Source organism: Micropterus dolomieu, linkage group LG08 (genome assembly GCF_021292245.1).
Source record: "Micropterus dolomieu isolate WLL.071019.BEF.003 ecotype Adirondacks linkage group LG08, ASM2129224v1, whole genome shotgun sequence".
NCBI classification, from domain to species: Eukaryota; Metazoa; Chordata; class Actinopteri; order Centrarchiformes; family Centrarchidae; genus Micropterus; species Micropterus dolomieu.
This window is the reverse complement of record NC_060157.1, coordinates 27,118,233-27,138,536: the sequence shown is the minus strand read 5'-3', so window position 1 is coordinate 27,138,536 and position 20,304 is coordinate 27,118,233. Positions and strand designations below refer to the sequence as shown.

General features: G+C 40.6%; 1 protein-coding gene across 1 annotated transcript; it reads left to right on the top strand.

Annotated features, from left to right (window-relative positions):
- The first annotated feature begins 2,390 nt into the window (after positions 1 to 2,390).
- Positions 2,391 to 18,436, top strand: LOC123974950 (voltage-gated potassium channel subunit beta-2-like). The gene is made up of 12 exons (XM_046056002.1): positions 2,391 to 2,438; positions 6,264 to 6,308; positions 10,460 to 10,503; positions 10,675 to 10,761; positions 12,808 to 12,893; positions 13,226 to 13,346; positions 13,498 to 13,592; positions 14,409 to 14,529; positions 15,021 to 15,109; positions 17,120 to 17,735; positions 17,949 to 18,046; positions 18,206 to 18,436. Exons 3-10 carry the CDS (start codon positions 10,467 to 10,469, stop codon positions 17,207 to 17,209), a joined length of 726 nt encoding a protein of 241 aa, XP_045911958.1. The 5' UTR covers positions 2,391 to 2,438; positions 6,264 to 6,308; positions 10,460 to 10,466; the 3' UTR covers positions 17,210 to 17,735; positions 17,949 to 18,046; positions 18,206 to 18,436.
- The last annotated feature ends 1,868 nt before the right edge of the window (positions 18,437 to 20,304 follow it).

The window sequence follows — 20,304 nt, the reverse complement described above, 5'->3', positions numbered from 1 at the left end:
TGCAATGTGTCAGAGGTTATGCCAGAACCCAGATGCAGACATGGAGACAATGCAGCAATGAAACAGTTTATTGATGGAGGCAGGGTGAGGTGGCAGGGAGTCTCCTTCAAAGCAGTAGGAACGTGAGGGCTGGCTGGCCTTGGCTGGCTGGAGTGTGGTTGGGAGGGTTGGATCTTTGCTTTGAGAGACTTGGAACTGGCAGGTAGGGTGAGCAGACAGAGATTAGTTAAAGCAAACTGGTTACTTCACTAGTAAAGCTAGATGCTGAGGCAAGACCTACAGTACACAACTTAATAAGCCAGCAGGGAATGTAAGTCTGGTCTCTCCTTAAGAAGAGGTGCGGATGGCTGATCAGGAACAGGTGCGTGATTACCAGCAGGTGCAGCTAGGGTCAACGCAGAAAACCAGACACCCCCAGGATTCATAAAACTGAGAGAAGTGAGGGAAGATAACAGAACAAAAAGACACAAAGCATGCCTCACTCACCCAAAGGAAAAAACAAATCAAAACGGTCCCAAACTCGGGTGATAGATGCGGGAGTCATGACACAATGGAAACATGGATTGCAAGGCCAAAATATTGTCTACAATGTTGCATTCAGTTTAATGTACATTTTGAGTCAAGTAGATGCGACGTTGAGCAGCTTACTTGAAAAAGGTGACTGTCTAGATCTAGCTTCCAAACAGTAACATGGATGACTAAGATCAACTACGTGGTCAGTTATAACATCGCCAGACTATCGCGAAATAAATGTGTAAAACGATGGATGAAACAATCCACATGTCATATATTTTTCATGTACTTTTGTGAAGTCGAAAGTCCGCCTTCACCATCAGTTATCGTCAGGGATAACTACCTTGGCACGACACCTGACAGTGGCAGTGTAACATCCTAAAGGATCCGACTAGTTGAGACACATTTGTACACATCAGCGCCAAGGAAGATATTACTATGATTATTGTAGACTTTTCGTTCAGAGGGGGCCATAAGGGCACTGGCCCCTGTTGGCTGCCCCCAAAACCGCCACAGGTTGTTGCTGAGATCCTCTCGTGTGTAGGCCTACTTGATGTATCTGAGGCATCCTCACTGTCTGTTTTTAAGTCTCTTCTAAAACCCACCTCTTTTCTTCATTTTATTGTTTTACTGTATAGCACTTTGTGTCCACTTTGGATTTTTAAAGTGCTCGATAAATAAATTTTGATTGATGTGACTGTCCAGACTTGATGTGTTCTGTGAAGGTTTGCACTTCCAGTATAAATGAGTCCATCCATTAATTTTTAACCTTCCTTGGACAGACTGCGTAAAATATGGCTTACTAAGAAATAGGCCTAAGTAATGTTGTTCTACCTGGTTTTTACTTCTGGCTGTATAGTGCCTGTTTTCTATAACTAACTGATAATTTATAGTCTTGTGTTACAAATGAGAATTTAATGTCTAGCACACACACACACACACACACACACACACACACACACACACACACACACACACACACACACACACACACACGTGTGTTTGTCATAATTACACATTGTAAGTAGCCGCAAACATAGCCTTAAGGCTACTAACATAAATAGATAACTTATTTTAGAAACAAATCTGAGCTAAATAATGCTTATTTGTGTAAAATGGTATTAAGTTCATGAGTAGTGTGGTCACAAGTTGATCTAGCTGGCTCTTGTTTTTCAGAGAGATGGCTGGCTGCCTGCTGTACAAGTTGTTTTGTTACTTCTACAGAATAACAATGTGGTGATAATGACACACTGGAATTGTCTCTCAAGTTTAATTTATTTTCCCTTAATGATTTGGGTTTTAATCCAGTAAAAAACATTTAAACTGCAACCACAGATGCATATGACTGAAAGTCACCAACCAAAACACCTCTCCCATTTGTTACATCACGTCCAATGTGCTCAAACATGTAGGCTACAGCGGAACCTAAGCCATGGTAACCCGCTGAAGCGGCTTTGTTTTGGGTCATAGTACCTTGCTTGTCAGGACCCGCCCTACTCTGCTTTTGATTGGCTAGTAGTCCTTACCTAGCTACTGCGCATGTGCAACTCCCCACAAAGCTCAAATTGAAGTGAGATGCCTCACTCGCTGGCTAAAACGGCCCGTTCGACACAGGTTGAAAAGAGGAGCTGCAGCAATGTGCAGTGTGACCACAAAAATATGGTGTTTTTTCAAAATTCAACCATATAAAGCTATTCTGGTACAACCCCTAAATAACATTATGAACCTGAAAATTAGTATAATATGACCTCTTTAACTCACCTTGTACCTTATTTTGTGGTCCATGAGGAACTTTGTATGGCCTATAAATTTTCTTATGTATTAAAAAATTTATTTATTAAAGAAGCAGCATGTCTCTCTCTCTCTGCTAATCTTCCAAGGGCTGAAGTTGTCTTGGGAAGAATCATAAAGAAGAAAGGATGGAGGTAGGAGCTTCATGATGTTTGTCTTGTTTGTCTAGACTTTTAATCTTAGTAGTATCTACTAGTAGTATCATATTAAAAGGCTCAGTTTAAACCGTATATCCACAATTTTTTTTACTCTTTTATACTTTTTATTGTATTATCTGTATAGTCAAATGTTGTCAAACCCAAACATTTATTATGGTTGAATCCAGCTCCTCCACTGTGGCGCCTCCATTAGCATCACAGCTGGTGTCAGACAAGACCCAAGGAGAGGTCTATAGTTTAGAGTCATAATTTTTGAAGTTCATGAAGCCTGACAATCCTGTCAAAACTAACACAGCAAAGGCTGAAGCGACCATCTAATGGCCAACTCTCCCGGGGATTACCATTAGGACTTTTCCATTGGCACTTTTGACAACACCAAGTATAACCATGCAGATGAGTAGGGAACAAATCCTATGACTTGATGTAAGTCTTGGGTGGACAAAATTTTCTCCATCTCCACCCATCTAGCAATTGAGATCCAAATATCTCTCTCTTTTGACAAGATGGAAGGCCCGGAAAAGTCAAGGTGAGCCAAAACAGTGCAATGGAAAAGCTCACTGTTGTCAAGATCAAGGATTTGATATAAAGACTGGTATCCTGTGTGCCGTTTACCAGCAGAAGAAGGGGTGAAGAAGGGGTGAAGGTCGTTAGACAGCAGCTGACAGAACACAGCTGACATGTGAAGGCTGAGAAGAGCGTAGACCACAGGGCACTGGCAACCCTCTCACACAGATGTTTAATATAAATTCCCAACCATCACTCAAAATATAAGCACTCAGTTGTGAGGACCCTCCTAACTTTTTTTTATTGAATGATGGGAGGAGAATCGAGCCAAAAGGGTGCAGCATATCAATGGGTCACTCACCTTTTCACTTCAAGTCTATTTTCTTCTGCTTTACACATGTAATCATAGTGATTGTTGTTGGATGACCTATATTCAATACTGTGCCTGAACATATCCTATGTATACACTGACGGAGGATTAAAGATGCTCCACTGATGGGCCGCTTTTGCTGCACAAGCTGTATAGGCAGCTAGTGCCAATGGGTACTAAGAATTAATGAGAAAAACAGCCAGCTCAACAGGGACCACCTGTGCCTACCTTTTGTCCTTGTTGTTGTGAGCTGAAAGTCTCAAACCCAAGTATGCAAATGTAGCAAGGCAGATCGTTTGGGCCTCACAGAAATTTGTTTTAATTTTAATAAGACATGCAATATTAACCAACTACACCACCTGGGGAATTTTAATTTTCCCAAGCCAACACTGACAAATGAACAGGTTCGTCTTACTTGGAGTAGGGAAGGTCAGAGACGTTCCATTCACAAAACAGTTTATTTTATTTTGACATTTCCTTTTTAAAAGGCTTTTACAACATTCATACCATTTAAAACCAGACAGAATTGAGATTCTAAACAAATTAGTAAAAAGAAAACAACCCAGCAAAAGCAAACAATTAGCTCAACAAAACCAAACTGTTTCCAGAGGAAAGAAACAAAATAAACCAAACTAAATATTTACAAAAATCAATATTTACACATAGTGACAAACACACTGTTAAAAACTGAGCTAACTGAGACTGTTAACTCCTTACACCCGATCACACTTTCATACTGTCCTACATTAAAAGAGGATGTCAAACAGAACTTTTGTCATATACAGGTGCTGGTCATATAATTAGAATATCATCAAAAAGTTGATTTATTTCAGTAATTCCATTCAAAAAGTGTAACTTGTATAATGTATACATTCATTCCACACAGACTGATATATTTCAAGTGTTCATTCCTTTTAATTTTGATGATTATAACTGACAACTAATGAAAACCCCAAAATCAGTATTTCAGAAAATTAGAGCTACCAGTACCTGGTTTAAGGACCATGGTATCCCTGTTCTTAATTGGCCAGCAAACTGGCCTGACCTTAACCCTATAGAAAATCTATGGGGTATTGTGAAGAGGAAGATGCGATACGCCAGACCCAACAATGCAGAAGAGCTGAAGGCCACTATCAGAGCAACCTGGGCTCTCATAACACCTGAGCAGTGCCACAGACTGATCGACTCCATGCCACGCCGCATTGCTGCAGGAATTCAGGCAAAAGGGGCCCCAACTAAGTATTGAGTGCTGTACATGCTCATACTTTTCATGTTCATACTTTTCAGTTGACCAACATTTCTAAAAATCCTTTTTTTGTATTGGTCTTAAGTAATATTCAAATTTTCGGAGATACTGAAATTGGGATTTTCATTAGTTGTCAGTTTTAATCATCACAATTAAATGAAATAAACATTTGAAATATATCAGTCTGTGTGGAATGAATGAATGAATGAATGAATGAATATAATATCCAAGTTTCACTTTTTGAATGGAATTACTGAAATAAATCCACTTTTTGATGATATTCTAATTATATGACCAGCACCTGTACATAAAGGTTTTGTCTAGCATATAAAGGAAAGAGGAATGGCAGCTTTTCCTCAACTGGGCAGGCAAGAGACTGGACTGCCACTTCAGGAAGACGCCGTGCCCTAAAAACAAAAAGGCACCAGACTGCAAATTAGCACTCACGTGTGGCTAAACACAACTGATTAGCTGTTCACCCATTCTACATGACCACCTACTTGTGATTAGCGACAAACGGACACACTCCAGACGGAAGCTCCAACCTTGCAGGAAGCCTACACTGGCAAGCAATTGCTTGTCCACATGGGGAGGGAAAGGTCCACAGGGAGCATGGGACCACAAGCAACCCAAATTAACAGTTTGCAACAGCATTTCAGTTTTTTGCTCCCATTATGATTTACCAGAGATGGTGTAGACAATGGGATGTCAAATATGTTCTGAGGCCATCGCAGTGATATAACAGGGCCTGAAATGAAAAATTACATGAACTTGTGTTCCAGATATTCTATACTCTATAGTTCTATATTTCAATTTCTTTCATTACCCGAAGGTTTGATTTAATCTCTTTTTATCTAAATTTACCTAGCCTTCCTCCTCTTGTCATCTCAGAGAGGCTTAGAGAAGGGGATTTGGTTCTGAGATATCTGATGAGCTTTGGGCTCAGTAATCTCAAAACTTCTTCTAGTGCAGACAAATGTCAGGTCAGGAGAGGGGACATCCATTCTGGACTTGCCCTAAAGTTAAACATTTTGGGAGGCAATCAGTACATTTACTTTGTTTAATTATGGGGAACAATTTGACCTATACCGTGTACTTGCTCTTACTTCCTAAAACTACTATTTAGGACCCAACATGCTTTAATGTTTCTATAAGGGGTTATTTTGACAGAATGAAGTCTACCTCTCCTCCCTGTTTTGGCTCAATGATATGGTATCCTGTCTTTATTTGGAAGAGATTACATACTCCTCACCTGATTCATACTGTAAATTTGTTAAGATTTTGTTGCTTTTTTGATTATATCAGAAAGCAAATGGACTCGGCTGTAACTAAATAGTGGATATTGATTAATGCACCCCTTCAGGGTGTGACTTCATTTACATTTTATTTGACCTAGCTTTTAATCCATACTCAATGCATATCCCCTACCGCTGTTACAATGTATGGACATTTCCATCCTCTACGGTTATTTCCGTTACACCAGCTATGGTCACTGGAGAAACTGAATATCTGGGCATGCATACACAATTATTTGCTACTCTGCTACTTATGTTGTACTCTGTACTACTGTTTTTGTGAAGTGCTTGATGATATATTGCTTTTTTGTCCCCAAGAGATATTGTTTCCAGGTGTGAAACTACCACAGTCTGATTTCTGTTTTTATTTATGGTCCTACATGCAGGCGTTCCAGTTTAGTCATCACCACCAAAATCTTCTGGGGTGGAAAGTATGTCTATGCTTTCTTTTTCTCTCCTACTCCGTCTCTGTCTCTCCTTCTTTTACTCTTTCTATGATTGCAATGAATGAATGCTCCTTTGTAGCCATAAGCTAAGAGCAAAGCACCTCACAGTGAAACATAGGCCTATTATAGTAAAGCATATAATAGTAAAACAGTCAAATAGAAGCCCTGCTTACAATATGTGCATATTCCTCATCCAGACTGCAACCAAGCAGTGGATTTCACTAGTATTAATATAATGACTTGGTATGGGATTTTTTTGTTATCTGGGGATACAAAGCATAGGCTACAATAGTAAAGATAGATTTCAGTCCTTCAGTCCGCTTTCTGTCATTCCACTGAGGCTGAAGTGAGCCTGCAATGTTGTCCAAAGGGACATAACAAGACCTACAGTTGTTCTTTTTTTCAGTACTCCCTGCAATTGGCGTGGCAGAACAGGGTGGTTCCCATTTTTAAAAAGGGGGACCCGAGGGTTTGTTCCACTTATAGGTGTATCACTCTGCTCAGCCACCCTGGGAAAGTTTCTTTCAGGGTGCTGAAAAAGAGACAAACCTCCACTCCAGGAGGAGCAATGCTGATTTCATCCTGGCTATGGAACACTGGACCAGCTCTTTACCCCTTGCAGAGTTGTGGGCATGGGGGGTCTACATGTGTCTAGTGGTTTCAGAAATAGCTAGAAAAGACATTTTTTGGAGCATTTTTCGCCTTCGTTTGATAGGACAGTGGATAGAATGAGGAAAGAGGGAGAGATATAGGGGGCGACATGCGGCAAAGGGCCACAGGCTAGACCCGAACCCAGGCTACTACAGTGCCTTGTACATGGGGTGCGCGCTACCAACTGAGCTAAATGTGCCCCAGAAAAAATAGCTTTTGACTGTGTCCCAAGGTGGTCGTGTGCGGGACACTGAGGGAGTATGGGATAGTCAGACCATTGCTAAGAACCATCTGGTTCCTATGACGGTTTCAACGGTAACAACATAAACAAACGGTACTGCGCATGTGCATTACTCTGGCCCAAACTTAACTTCCGGCAGACTTCCGCAAGTAATCCATAATGCAAGTAAATAACCTTAGCTGCCAGTCGAAGAAAAGAAATGTTACTTGGCCAAACTGAAACGTGATAAGGTCACACTACCAGACCCGCTGAACAGAAATTTGAGACAAGAATGTTTTTCCACCGACCTGTGTGATTTACCGCGGTGTTTCCCAAAGAATGACAGCGTAAAGGTCCATTTATACTCCTCCGCAGGGCCATGCATTTATACTTGTACGTAGGTGTGTCCGTCATTCGTCAATTACATCCCCAAACTCTAGTCGGCAGTAGCGCTACAGCGTCCACTGTGTTGACTTTTGCTGGCCAAGCTGGCTAACTTCCAGTTTTAAGCTCTGCTAACCTTTTCAAAGGTTACCGACCGAAGGGATCAAATTCTGATAGCGAAACGAGTCATTTCGCTCGGGTTGCGACGGTCAAATATATTGATTCACTGTGTTACAGCCGCCGTTTTGGCCGTTACTTCAAAGCGCAGGGTACTTCCGATCGGCTCGGAGGCATAGCGAGGCTACCCAGCTGACCAGTCACAGAGCTTACGGTCTGCGTCGACTCGACGTGTAGTTACATTTTTGAGGAGGTGCAAGTCAGGTGATGGCGTAAAGCTTCTGGTATTGTGTGTCCAGGGAATTGTTTAAAAAAAATGGAGGTATTGATTTACTGTTACGCTGTTAATGTTAATGTTCTAAAACTTTCTATAAAACTGTCTGCATTTCATTCACAAGTTCTGTTATATTGGAAACTACTGTACAAACACAATTTTACTCCCCATGACGTACCCATCTGGAATTGCAGATTCATTCTCTTTAGAAATAAGTCCCTGTATCTCAATGAATGGATGGAAAACAATATTTGGTCTGTCACACATTTACTGGACAACTATTGAAATGTTTTATCTTTTGAAGATTTCGGTACAAAAAGCATCCAAAGCATTATCCAAAGTATCCCAAAAAATGCACTGCCTCATATGTTCAACCCCCCTCTTCTTCCTTCATTGATGATTGCTAATCACCAGTTCTGTAGTAAGACTTTGCAAAACAAAGTGATCCATGATCTCTTTACACAGAGATCTCTTTATACCCAATGCAACACAGCCGAAATGCTGCCTCTCTTATTTTCAGTCATTCTTCTCTGAAGAAACTATGCACAGATTTCTTAAAGTTACCTTTCTCACCAACAGCTAAAGAGCTTCACTTCAAAGTATTTAATGGCATATATCCTTCAAGAGATCTCCTCTCACATAGATTTAACATTGATCCAACTAACTGTATATTCTGTGATGAGGACATAGAGACCACGGATCACTTGTTTTTCTTCTGTCCTTACAGTAACACATTCTGGTGTGACATGTATGATTGGCTGGAACCTTATCTCCAGTCTCTCTCCAATTTCACTAGAGATAACATCACATTTGGAATTATAATGAAGGACAAAAACTATGAACTGCTCTTAAACACTTCTTCAACCACAAATGTAAATGTTTAAAAACACAGCCTCTTTTTAATGTCTTCAAGAAAGAATTTGCATACTACAAGTCCCTGTTGTTCATGAAGAAGAAAATAGCTAAAAAACGTGCTCCGTTTCCTGTTAGCACTGATATTTGGTGATCTCTGACTATGCCAGATATTGTTAATAAATAACATGTAAATGTTCACCTCAATAAAAAAAAACAGTCAGGCGACGGCATAGCCTCTGCGTAGCCCCGTACCTACGCCGTCACCTACCCCGTCGATTTGACGCAGAAGTATAAATTGCACTTAACTGTGCGCAGCAAGGGGGGATCTCCGACATTGACGTTGGATGGATTTGGATGGATGGTCCGCTGTCAATGTGTTTGTGGGAGACCGAGAGAGAAAGGAAGTGAGTGAGAGGAGGTGCTGAGCGAATATGCACTGCATGCAGCTCTGAAATCTAAGTTTTCCCATCTTAAATAGTAAAAATAACAGAAATCAATATGCGGCGGTCAGCGCTGATAATGTAGTGGGCCGCCACAAATAAATGAATGTACGGGAAACACTGTACTGGATATCACTCACCGTATTAGCCAGTAAACACAAACCCATTGATAAACAAACAGAATGGAAGTTAACTCCGTCACCTTGGCAATGCATCCGATGAAAGCTCTATAACCAAGGTGAGATCTGTGTCCGTATTCTCTGTACAAAGTCAAATATCCCCCACCAGGGTTGTCCCTTGTCACAGATTTTGTTTGTGATACTCATGGACAGGACAGGATCTCAAGGCACAGTTGGGGGGAGGAGGTTGTCCTGTCTGATAGGACCTCAGAATTGCACCTCTACTCTTTGCAGAGGATGTGGTTCTGTTGGCTTCATCAGAACATGCTTGAGAGATTATATATCTCATCTGACCTGGGAACACCTTAGAATCCCCCAGGAGCAAATGGAAAATGTCTGGACTACCCTGCTTAGCCTGCTGCCACCCCAACCTGGCCCCGGATAAGTGGAAGAAAATGGATGGAAGGATAGGATTTGGTTCTGTGCTTTGTGCTTACCTATATTCAATATAGCAATGATACCTATAACACAATATATTTTACAATATAAAATGTCAATAATCCTTCCTGATCTCCCAGTACTGTCATTTCAGAACCTGCCACTCCCTTCTCTCTCAAGTAACCCCTTTCCCTCACCTGGCATGCTTCACCCATCTTCACTCACCTGCTTCTCATTTTCTCTGATTAGATCCAGCGCTATATGTACTGGCGCATTCTTTTATCCTAGTATGCTAAGCTTTCCAGCATTCGTTACCAGTGAGTGTAACATAAGATGTATCTGTAAGTCTCAGGAGCACGGTTTAATAGAGTGTCTTTATTTCACACGCTGCCGCACACACACACTTTCCCACAATAAAGCTCCTTGCCCGGGCTGACCACACGCTCCCCAGCTCGCTCACGCCGGTCACCTTAGGACACTCCTCCACACGGTCTGCACTCCCTGGCTCTGCTCACCTGAGCCACCTCTCCCTACTGCAGCTGAATGCAAATCATGCCCACCTCCACAGTATTAAATTAGAAATGTATTATATTTGAATTCTACACACACAGTGAAAATGCTCAATGTTTTTTTTTCAGAGCAGAAATGGAAAGAGGGTTGTCTAGAAAACATATAATTGAAGGTAAGAGTTTTAGCTACTACTGTGAATAATTATAAGGCTAGCATTTTGTCATGACAGCAAAAGTAGATTGATTTATTTGAACAACCAAGTTGCATGTGCATCATAGCCACATAACATCACATTTCTCATATGTAAGGCTAAAATAAATATGCAATTGTATTTATGAAACAGGTCTAAGAGCATCACTAGAGAGGCTTCAGCTGGAGTACATAGACGTGGTTTTTGCAAATCGACCAGATCCTAATACACCTATAGAAGGTGGGTGTGCTTTTTGTCCGAATGTTTCTTTTGGTTTCTTTGAATCTTTCTTTCTCTGGTGGGGAAATTGTATTGTTGAGTGTGACCCAGTCCAATAAGACTTGCTGGAATGTTGGTTGTCCAGATTACATTAGAGAGAGCACCCGGTAACTACATTATGTCCTAACACATCACGTGTGGAAGACATTGTGAAATTTTATTTAAATTGCATGATGAGTCTCACACAGAGCTTACTTTCTGTTTCCAGTAGGTGGAGCTAAAACTATAACTGACAATTGTAGATGGGTTCGGGGCAGGACCGTTATGAAGCACGTAAAGTTTGGTGCAGATTTGAGAATTTACAGTGAAGTTACAACAACTTCCTGTTTTGGTGCTGAGGAAACAATGGAACAGGGGGGGCTTCCGGTCTGAGACATGAATCCAATGCAGAAGTCTGTTAAACCTGCATTCTATTGAACAGCCATCAGAAGGCGACTCCTCTGGTTGCAATAAGAAGTCTGGTTCCATTAGAAATAATGGCAAAATGACCCTACTTCTCAGCTGATTTATTACTTCAGTAAACACTTTCATTATGAGTTTATGGTCTCAATCGCTAGTTTCAAGTCTTCTTCAGTAAAACATAATGTTCATTTAGTAAATTATGGTCCCATTTAGAGGAAAGTAGACCACAAAGCAGAGTATGCTTCAGGGATTATCTGTGATTGACAAGTCGTTACCATGGCGACCTGTCAATCAGGCCACCGTGACTTGTACCCTCGGCACTGTGTAAATTTAACCAGCGCTGTTGAAAAAGCTTATTAGGAGTTGGCTGTTCACTTTATCTGGTGAGTATTTAGTTTTAAGACTGTTAGTTATCAGCCCAGTTAAAATGACAGTTAACGTGAGTCACAGTTGCACCTAGCTAAGCAAGCTAGCTCCACCGTCGCGTTCAAATATGGTCATGTCTGGTGCCTGTTGCGAAAACACAACATGGCAGCGCCCCCATCTGCCAAACTTGAGGCTTCAAAACCGCAGTCCGCAAACCAACGGGTGATGTCACGATGACTACGTCCACTTCTTTTATACAGTCTATGGTACCAAGTCATTGTGCCACACACTTGGCAAGACCTTGTTATAGCTTTGCTTCTGGCCGTGTTTGTTTTGCTACATCTGGCTATAGTGGAAGAAATGCTCTCTATGTGATGGAGTCCCACACCCCATCTGACACCACCGATGAGAACAGGTGTTGCTACTGAGCCCTTTCAGAAAATTGCAGCTGACATACTGGAACCTCCCATCCATAGGCAATGGTGGGTTTATGGAGCTTCAGCGTTGTTTTCAGAAATGCCCCAAATCTTTACAGTCACGCATGGTAATTTTTGTATTAAACCCATATCATATCAGCCAATGAACAGATGTCTTTTATATGTAATGGTTTATTTCATTATTTAAAAAGCAAGTCTTTGACAAAACTGTCTCAGAAACCTGAACACATAACAGACGCTGCCTTGAGCCTGGTAATGAAGTGATGTGAAATGTTGGAAGTCTCCGCTGGTCACAGTTATCATGCCCAATTTTAAGTATTTAACCCTCATTGCTTTTTAGAAGTGCTTAAGTTCTGCTTGAAAACATCATCATTCCAAAAGCATGGATTAAGGGCCTCATCAAAAACAGCTGGTAGGCATTCATAAAACTTGAACCCAAAACATCACCCAATGTGATGATGTGATTGAGAATTGAGTTATTCAATAACAGTTTAGTGACTGGGATGCCTTAACCAAGTTGCTCTTGCTTATGCCACAAGCCGTCACCCAGTATTGTCTGTCTAACCTCTGACTGGTTTGTTCAATCACATGTCAGAGAGAATCCAAGAAGTGTTGTTGGGGCGTACTAAAAAACCCAGAACCTAGATGAAGAACATATTAGACTGTACAGTTTTTATGCCATTCTTTCAGTTTATTTTACCTGGTCGCTGTTTTTTTTTCGAGCAGTTTCTTTCTGTCTTTTGTAGTCTGTCTGATGATTGCTGAAACTTGGTAACCTAGCTTATTTGGGATGTTTTGGTAGAGACGGTGAGGGCAATGACCCATGTGATCAACCAGGGGATGGCCATGTATTGGGGGACATCAAGATGGACCTCCATGGAGATAATGGTGAGTTTACACAAGTTTCCAAGTAGTCTGTAAATGCATTCATGGGTCCATTTGGTTCCTTGTAACCTAAATTCAACCCACAATCTGAGTTAGTGCCAGGTCCGAATTATTATCAGTCTAAACACATCTAGTCATGCCATTGTTGGTGTTCTCCTTCTGTTTCGGTCCACCACATTTAGATTATCCTTGGGTCTAGTAGAGATTGGCTTTCTTTTTAGAAATTGTATTCATGCACACTGGGTAAGGGTAGGTCCATTTTTGAACAGGTCAAAATTTGGGATCCGTGAAGACGTGTGTAACTGTTCACTAACTGTTCCTTGTATTTGCTGTAGGAAGCATACTCAGTGGCAAGACAGTTCAACCAGATCCCACCCATCTGCGAACAGGCAGAGTACCACATGTTCCAGAGGGAGAAAGTTGAAGTGCAACTCCCTGATCTCTTCCACAAGATAGGTAAATAGCTGCCATAGTCTGTGAGAAGGTCTGGAGGCTGCCCTCCCCACCAGGCCCCCACACTGTAACACTGCAAATAAACAATTCATTCAACATTAGAAATTTGCTGTGTGTGATTTGGTCCATTACAAGGCCTGTTTTGGGTACGCAGGCATTGGAGCAATGACATGGTCTCCACTGGCCTGTGGAATCATCTCAGGGAAGTATAACAGTGGGATCCCCCCTTATTCACGTGCCTCACTTAAGGTAACTCCTGTTTCTCCTAATATTCATTATGTCTACTCTGTTTTCTATTTCTAAAATGTTGTATATATTTTAACACGCTTTGCCCAAATTAAATTACAGAACAAGTTCTGAGATATCTGTGTCTGAAATTTTTACCCCCATTGCATTACAATGAGATTTTCACTGTGACGCTCACAGCATTGGAAAAAAAAACATTTGAAAACCTGAACAGCAACGTGTCATGCTACAAACAATGTCCCATTTACTTTGCGTAATAAACTTACTGTGTTTTCATTGGAACTACTAACTACTCACTATTAGTGATAGGGAAACCACTTTGAAACCATATCCAATGAAGCTACAAGCTGCTGCTCTCTTCCCTAAAAGAAGTTGTGCTACAACAACACTATACTTTAAGTGAAAGTAGTGAGCTATAGCACAAGCTAATGTGCTGTATTAAAGAAGTGGTATGCTGTTTAGCTTTTTCCTCTTTATTGAGTTATATACCTTTTTTGTGCATGTACTATGTTTGCAAAGTGAAAAAGCCCAAAGTCCAGCCCAAAGGGAGTTCCCACCTCCCACAGAAAACTCTGCTCTGAACTGCTTGAAAACGGCTTGTTTGTAGTCCAGCCGTTTCCCTTTCATCCTTGTGACGTCACAGGGATGAAAGCTAAATGCGCCTCATATAACGCTCACCAAGCGGCTAGTCTGACACGCCCTCAAAAACACCGGTGGAAAAACACTGGGCTGCAGCACACACCAGAGACCTGCGGGTACACTACAAGAATCCCTGTCTTGCCTTAAGCCCCGGGCTCTGTTTTGTGCTGTCTGCAACAGGGCTATCAGTGGATGAAGGACAAGATCCTGAGTGAGGAGGGGCACCGTCAGCAGCTGAAGCTAAAAGAGTTGCAGGCAGTTGCTGAGCGACTAGGCTGCACTCTGCCCCAGCTGGCTATCGGTAAAACCAAACTGCAATTTGTTACTCTGTGTTTACGTCCATCATGTCCCGCTATGAAGTTGTCCGTGTTTTTTTCTACAGGAATAAGGTTTCTGTCTCTGTCATGATAGCTTGTTATTAAAATTGATTGACACTTTATTACAATTATAGCAAATTATATCCTTTATTTATTCTATGGTTAATAACATAAAAAAGGAAAGTCTTGCGGTATTGTTTTTTCATAAAACATGAATAAAGAACATGTGCGAAAACTCCATCAGCCCTTCATTAAACATGCAGGCCACAGACCTTTTCTTACACAGCATGTTGAAATATTTAGGGATTCATATAAAACACATGACTATATTTGCACAAATGTGTCCAGCACACATAATGTGTGTTGTTATCCCCTAGCCTGTGTTGTAATCCAGATGACTTTGCAGTTACCTCCACACAACAATGGCTGCTGAAGGACTGCACAACTTTTCTTCTTTTTTTGCAAATTCTCACAGCCTGGTGCTTGAGGAACGAAGGTGTGAACTCTGTCCTCCTGGGAGCTTCCAGAACCGAGCAGCTGATGGAGAATATCAGAGCAATACAGGTTAGAAAGCATACAGGCAGCAGGTGGAAACACTTTAACAGTTCCATAACCACAGCCAACACAACATGGTACCAAACAGTCTTTTGTGAGTGTTTGGAATGATTTAGGTCACTTTCAGACCTTAAGTTTACTTGGTACAGACCAAAGAAACATATAATCAGTTGTTACCTTTCATGTTCTGGTCAGTTTCGTTTTAAAACTGCAACAACCCCAGTCCCAGACGTTAATCCAAGCCCCAGCCCAATTTCTCCCTTCCAGAATTTAAATGCAGAATATATAAAAACTGTCCATATTCTAAGACAAAGCCGTTGTAACCTTCATGATTTTAAGAATGTAAAACAACAATCACTTTGTGAGCACAGTGCAGCAGCATGGATACTTCTTGGCTATTTGTCTCTTTGTCCTGTTGGGATTACAGTGTGATCAAGGCATGATCAACCAAGGTGTAGGGCTTGTGGGAAGTTGTGTTAATTAAAGGCTTCTAAAAACATAAATATTAAATAAACAACAATATTAGACGATTTAAAAAAAACAAATACCGTCCTTATATAAACATATGAAGCGAGCCACACAACATACGGTTGAGAAAGGCTCTGTTCCAAGGCTGGATTTATTGTAATTAGTTACAAATGTTAACGGGATTTTTAGTGGGAACGTCAATGGGAAATTTCTTACTGTAGCAGAATCTGGTTTCACTTGGACTCTCTGTATCAGCACTAAGTAGTAGTTTTTTCATTATTATGAAGTCATGCTTTCCTCTGACGCACCTCTCACACATTGAGGTATGCCGAGATTTGTTCAACTGAATGCTAGTGTCTGCAGCTTCTACCTGTGTCTGCCTTATATCTTATTAAAAATGTATCCATTTTTCAAAAAGGTGTGCCAAAATTTGATAACCAAACAGTATACAAAGCAATACAAATACAAAACAACAATACGATACAGGTGCATGTCAAAAAATTTGAATATCATATTTCAATATCATTTTTTTCATCCATCCATCATCAACCGCTTATCCTGCGTACAGGGTCACGGGGGGGGGCTGGAGCCAATCCCAGCTGACATCAGGCGAAAGGCGGGGTACACCCTGGACAGGTCGTCAGTCCGTCACAGGGCAACACATAGACAAACAACCACTCACACCTAAGGACAATTTAGAGACACCAATTAACCTAGCCTGCACGTCTTTAGATGGTGGGAGGAAGCCGGAGCACCTGGAGAGAACCCACGCGGACACGGGGAGAACATGCAAACTCCACACAGAAAGGCCGGGGCAACCGGGGTTTGAACCCACGACCTTCTTGCTGTGAGGTGACAGTGCTAACCACTGCACCACCACACCGCCAAAGTTCATGTTTTTACATAATTTAATTAAAGAAGTGAAACTTTCATGTATTCTACATTCATTTATTTAGATGATTACAGCTTATAGCTCATGGAAATCAAAACTTGATTATCTCAAAATGTATTAAAATACAGAAATGTCGAACTGAGAAGAGCTCTAATCAGCTAATTAACTGAAAACACCTGGAAAGTTTTCCCGAGCCTTTAATCTCTCAGTCTGGTTCTGGTGCTCACAATTTACTATTTCATGATATTCAAATTTTTTGAGATGCACCTGTATAAAGGATAAATATAAGATTGGACAAAGTTAAAGGTACAGTTTTGCTCTCACATCTTCCAATAGTAACCTCACGGATTGATTTCACTGTTTGTGCTAACTGTTGCTCATGGGTGCCCGAGCTGCTAAGCACCCACGGAATTAGCACTGAAGCCCACAATCAGCAGATGAATTAGTCTAAATACCTCTTGCTCTGGTTGGTTGGGCTACACCAGAGTTAAGTTACATAAGCGACCAGTGCCAAACAGGCAAACACAGAATTCTTAGAAGTAAAGGCCTCCCTCTAATATAAGTCTGTTTCAATTTAAAGCCTGTTTCCCTCCTTGCAGGTAAGGTAAATCAATTTACTGAGAAATTACAATCATCCTTTCTCTCTTCTCATTCCACAGGTTCTTCCGAAGTTATCACTTTCCATTGCATCTGAGGTGGATACCATCTTGGGAAACAAGCCCTATAGTAAAAAGGACTTCAGATCCTAGGTGCAACAGTAATGAACTCTCAAACTATACTCTGTTTCTGAAAAAGCTGCCTGAATGAGAGACAGCAACACACAAGGACAATATATAACCATATTAGAGTCCAACAAACAGCAAATAATCTGGGATCTGTTTCCGAAAGACAAAACAAACAAAGAAAACGTGCAATTACTCATTTTATCAGTCTACTTTTTTGATCACATTTGCACTTATTGCCACTTACATAATGTGAAGTTATCATGTTCTAGTAGTTGGAACTATAACTAGTCCCTACTGCTCTAATGAGATGAGCCATCGAAGAACTAAAGAAACAAGCTTGTTGAGTAAGGTGCAGCTTGGTGTACCTGACCAGTATTCTTTACTGTCTTCACTGTCTTTGTAAGTAACTTACAAAATGTTTTTGTTGCATTTGTGTGCATTTAAACACATATTGCACAAGACCTGTAAACGTACAGAGCACAAAACATTATGCTGTGATGCATTTGCCTTTTCAGTGTAATAACAGGAATGCTTAACACTATAAATACTGGTAAGTGTATTTGTATTTAATTTGAATGAATATTTCCAATGCCTTGTATTAGTTTAGGTATTTGATTGGTGTTACATTAATTTAGTCTTGTTTAAGTCAGTTAAAGTTTAGCCTAACTGAAGTTTTACTTTTTAATAAAATATTTACTGTGACCTTTGGTCAGACCGTTTTTTTTCTAAGGAAATTACAACTATATCCTTAAACCTGCTGTAGGCAACATTGGAGAACTAGCAAGAGACTTCTAGATTTCAACACTGAAATCTCTTCAGGCCTCCGCCCAAAGCCAGTCCCCCAAAACACATTTTCACCCGGTGAGTGCACAGCTAGGCCAACCAAATTATTGGCCGTGCTTATTACAGTCCTGCGACAGCCACAGATTCTGTGTTTTGTTTTTTTTTCATTTTTGTGTAAGAGCACAATTATTGATTGCTGTAGGGATTTTTTTTTTTTATGCGGGCTTTTTTTTTCAGCATCCCTTGGTCACTACCTCTGCGGCCTAAACGGACATCCCCAATTCAAATGAATGGGAGGACCAAAACGCCTGCTTTTGTGTGAATACAACCTGAAGGCACTGTACCATGAACTGCAATGCCACTGGTTGGAAAGTCAAGACAGAGAACTTTGTTGCATGTCATTCCCCATCTCTCTCTCCCCTCATTTCCTGTCATGTCTCCACTGTCGAGTAAAGGTTCAAAATACTTCCCATATCCATACTTACTGTGACGCTTGGCTGCATACACGGATCACTGGGACAATAATTCATGAGAGAAGTAAACTACTGCACTGAATGAGACTCAAAAACCTGATTGAATCTAGGCTTTAACTCAGTCAAGTGGTTATACTTACCGTTGCTGTCAAACAGTAAATAAAACAAGCTGCATTGTCACATTGCCCACATCGTTTAAGACATTTGTTCTTTAAGTTGTATAATGTCTTGATCTGGAATGACAAAGTGCGCTGAACCCGTAAAACCCTGCATGCAGCTTTAACTTCTAAATTGAATGTGTTGCCCTCCAGATGCTTCTCCTACAGCAGTGACTAAGCCCAGTGTAATAAGTAAATTAACTGATTACAATGCCAATAAAAAAAAAACTTATGCAAACACTATCTAGATCAACAAGTACACAGGACTAGCCAGCATATTTTCATAAATTTGTTTAATCTATTTTGTACACGTTGGATCACACTGACTGACAGCAGACCTGCTGTAGCAGTGGTTAGCCAAAGCTCAGTTTGCAGAGTATCCATGGCATATAGAAACACAGCAAGGTTAACTTTTGTTGGTCTAACCACCAAATCTTTTATCATTTCATTTAGGGTATGTGTTGAAAGCAATACCATCATACCAGTAGATTGTGGGGTTCACACTGACATACATTACATTCAAGTCTCTGCAAGAACATTCTTGGCCTGAATAAACTTGGTTTGCCTCGTCAGTCAGACAAAATGTGCTGCCTGGATTTCTCCTTCCTTGTATGTTTTCCTCACGTCGCGAGTGTGATGAGCTGAGGAGCAAGAGGGAATGAGAACAAATGTGTAAGAGAAATGAGATGCACCCAGGATCAGTCTAATGTAAATTATCATACACATTCCACATCATACACAGGGTTGGTGTGTCAAAGCAGGAAAAGGTTTTAGCAAAATTTCTAAAATATTGGTCGAGTCCATAATAAGCATTATATCTATCAGGAAACCATGTTTAAATATGTCCTCTATACTTTCTTATCTGGAGTTTGTACACAGATTTCCACCCAAAATTTTGCCATGTGACATAATAAAAATAATTAGGACTGGGACTTCAACAAAACCCATCCATCTCATTTATTAACAGTCCTACTTGTCTGTTTTCTGAAAGAAATGCAAAATTGCAGTAAGAAAACCTGACATCCAATAAAGTTATTTACAAATTGTTAGCACTGTGAGTTTCTATGACATTTCAGGAGATCCTAACAGGTTACATGCAATTTTGTGTAAGAGACAGCTGCATTTAACAACTAACATAACATACAACGAACAGAACATACACCAACCTATATAATAGATACTAACTTGCAACCTTTACATGAAATTCCACTGGGGTAAAAATATAAAATGTAGGCCTACTCTATATAATTCACAGTAATAGTGGCCTGTCAGTCATGACTTGTGAGTTCGGATATGTACCCATGGATGGTATGATACAGCAGAGATAAGGGCTTTTGTAGCAGGAAGAATATATTTGGCAGAAACATACACTGAATTTAATAGGGTACATAAAAGTAAAATGCTACCTGATGGAAAGCTAGACAAGAGTTCATTACATTTTTAAATCAGAGGCAAAATGAGATTACAGAGATTTGGCAAAAAGAATAAGAAATGCATTTGTAATGCAGCAAGTAAAATAACAAGATGGGAAGTGAAGAAATGCATCAAAACATTACTTTGCTGACAAGTACACAGTATGAGTCTGCACATGTTTTTATGTCAATCATTTGGCTTTGTGCACTGAGTAATGAGAAATGAAGGAAAAATGTAAGATATTAGCCTTAGAGACTGGCAGTTCAAATGACAGTCCTTGCCAAAATGACAT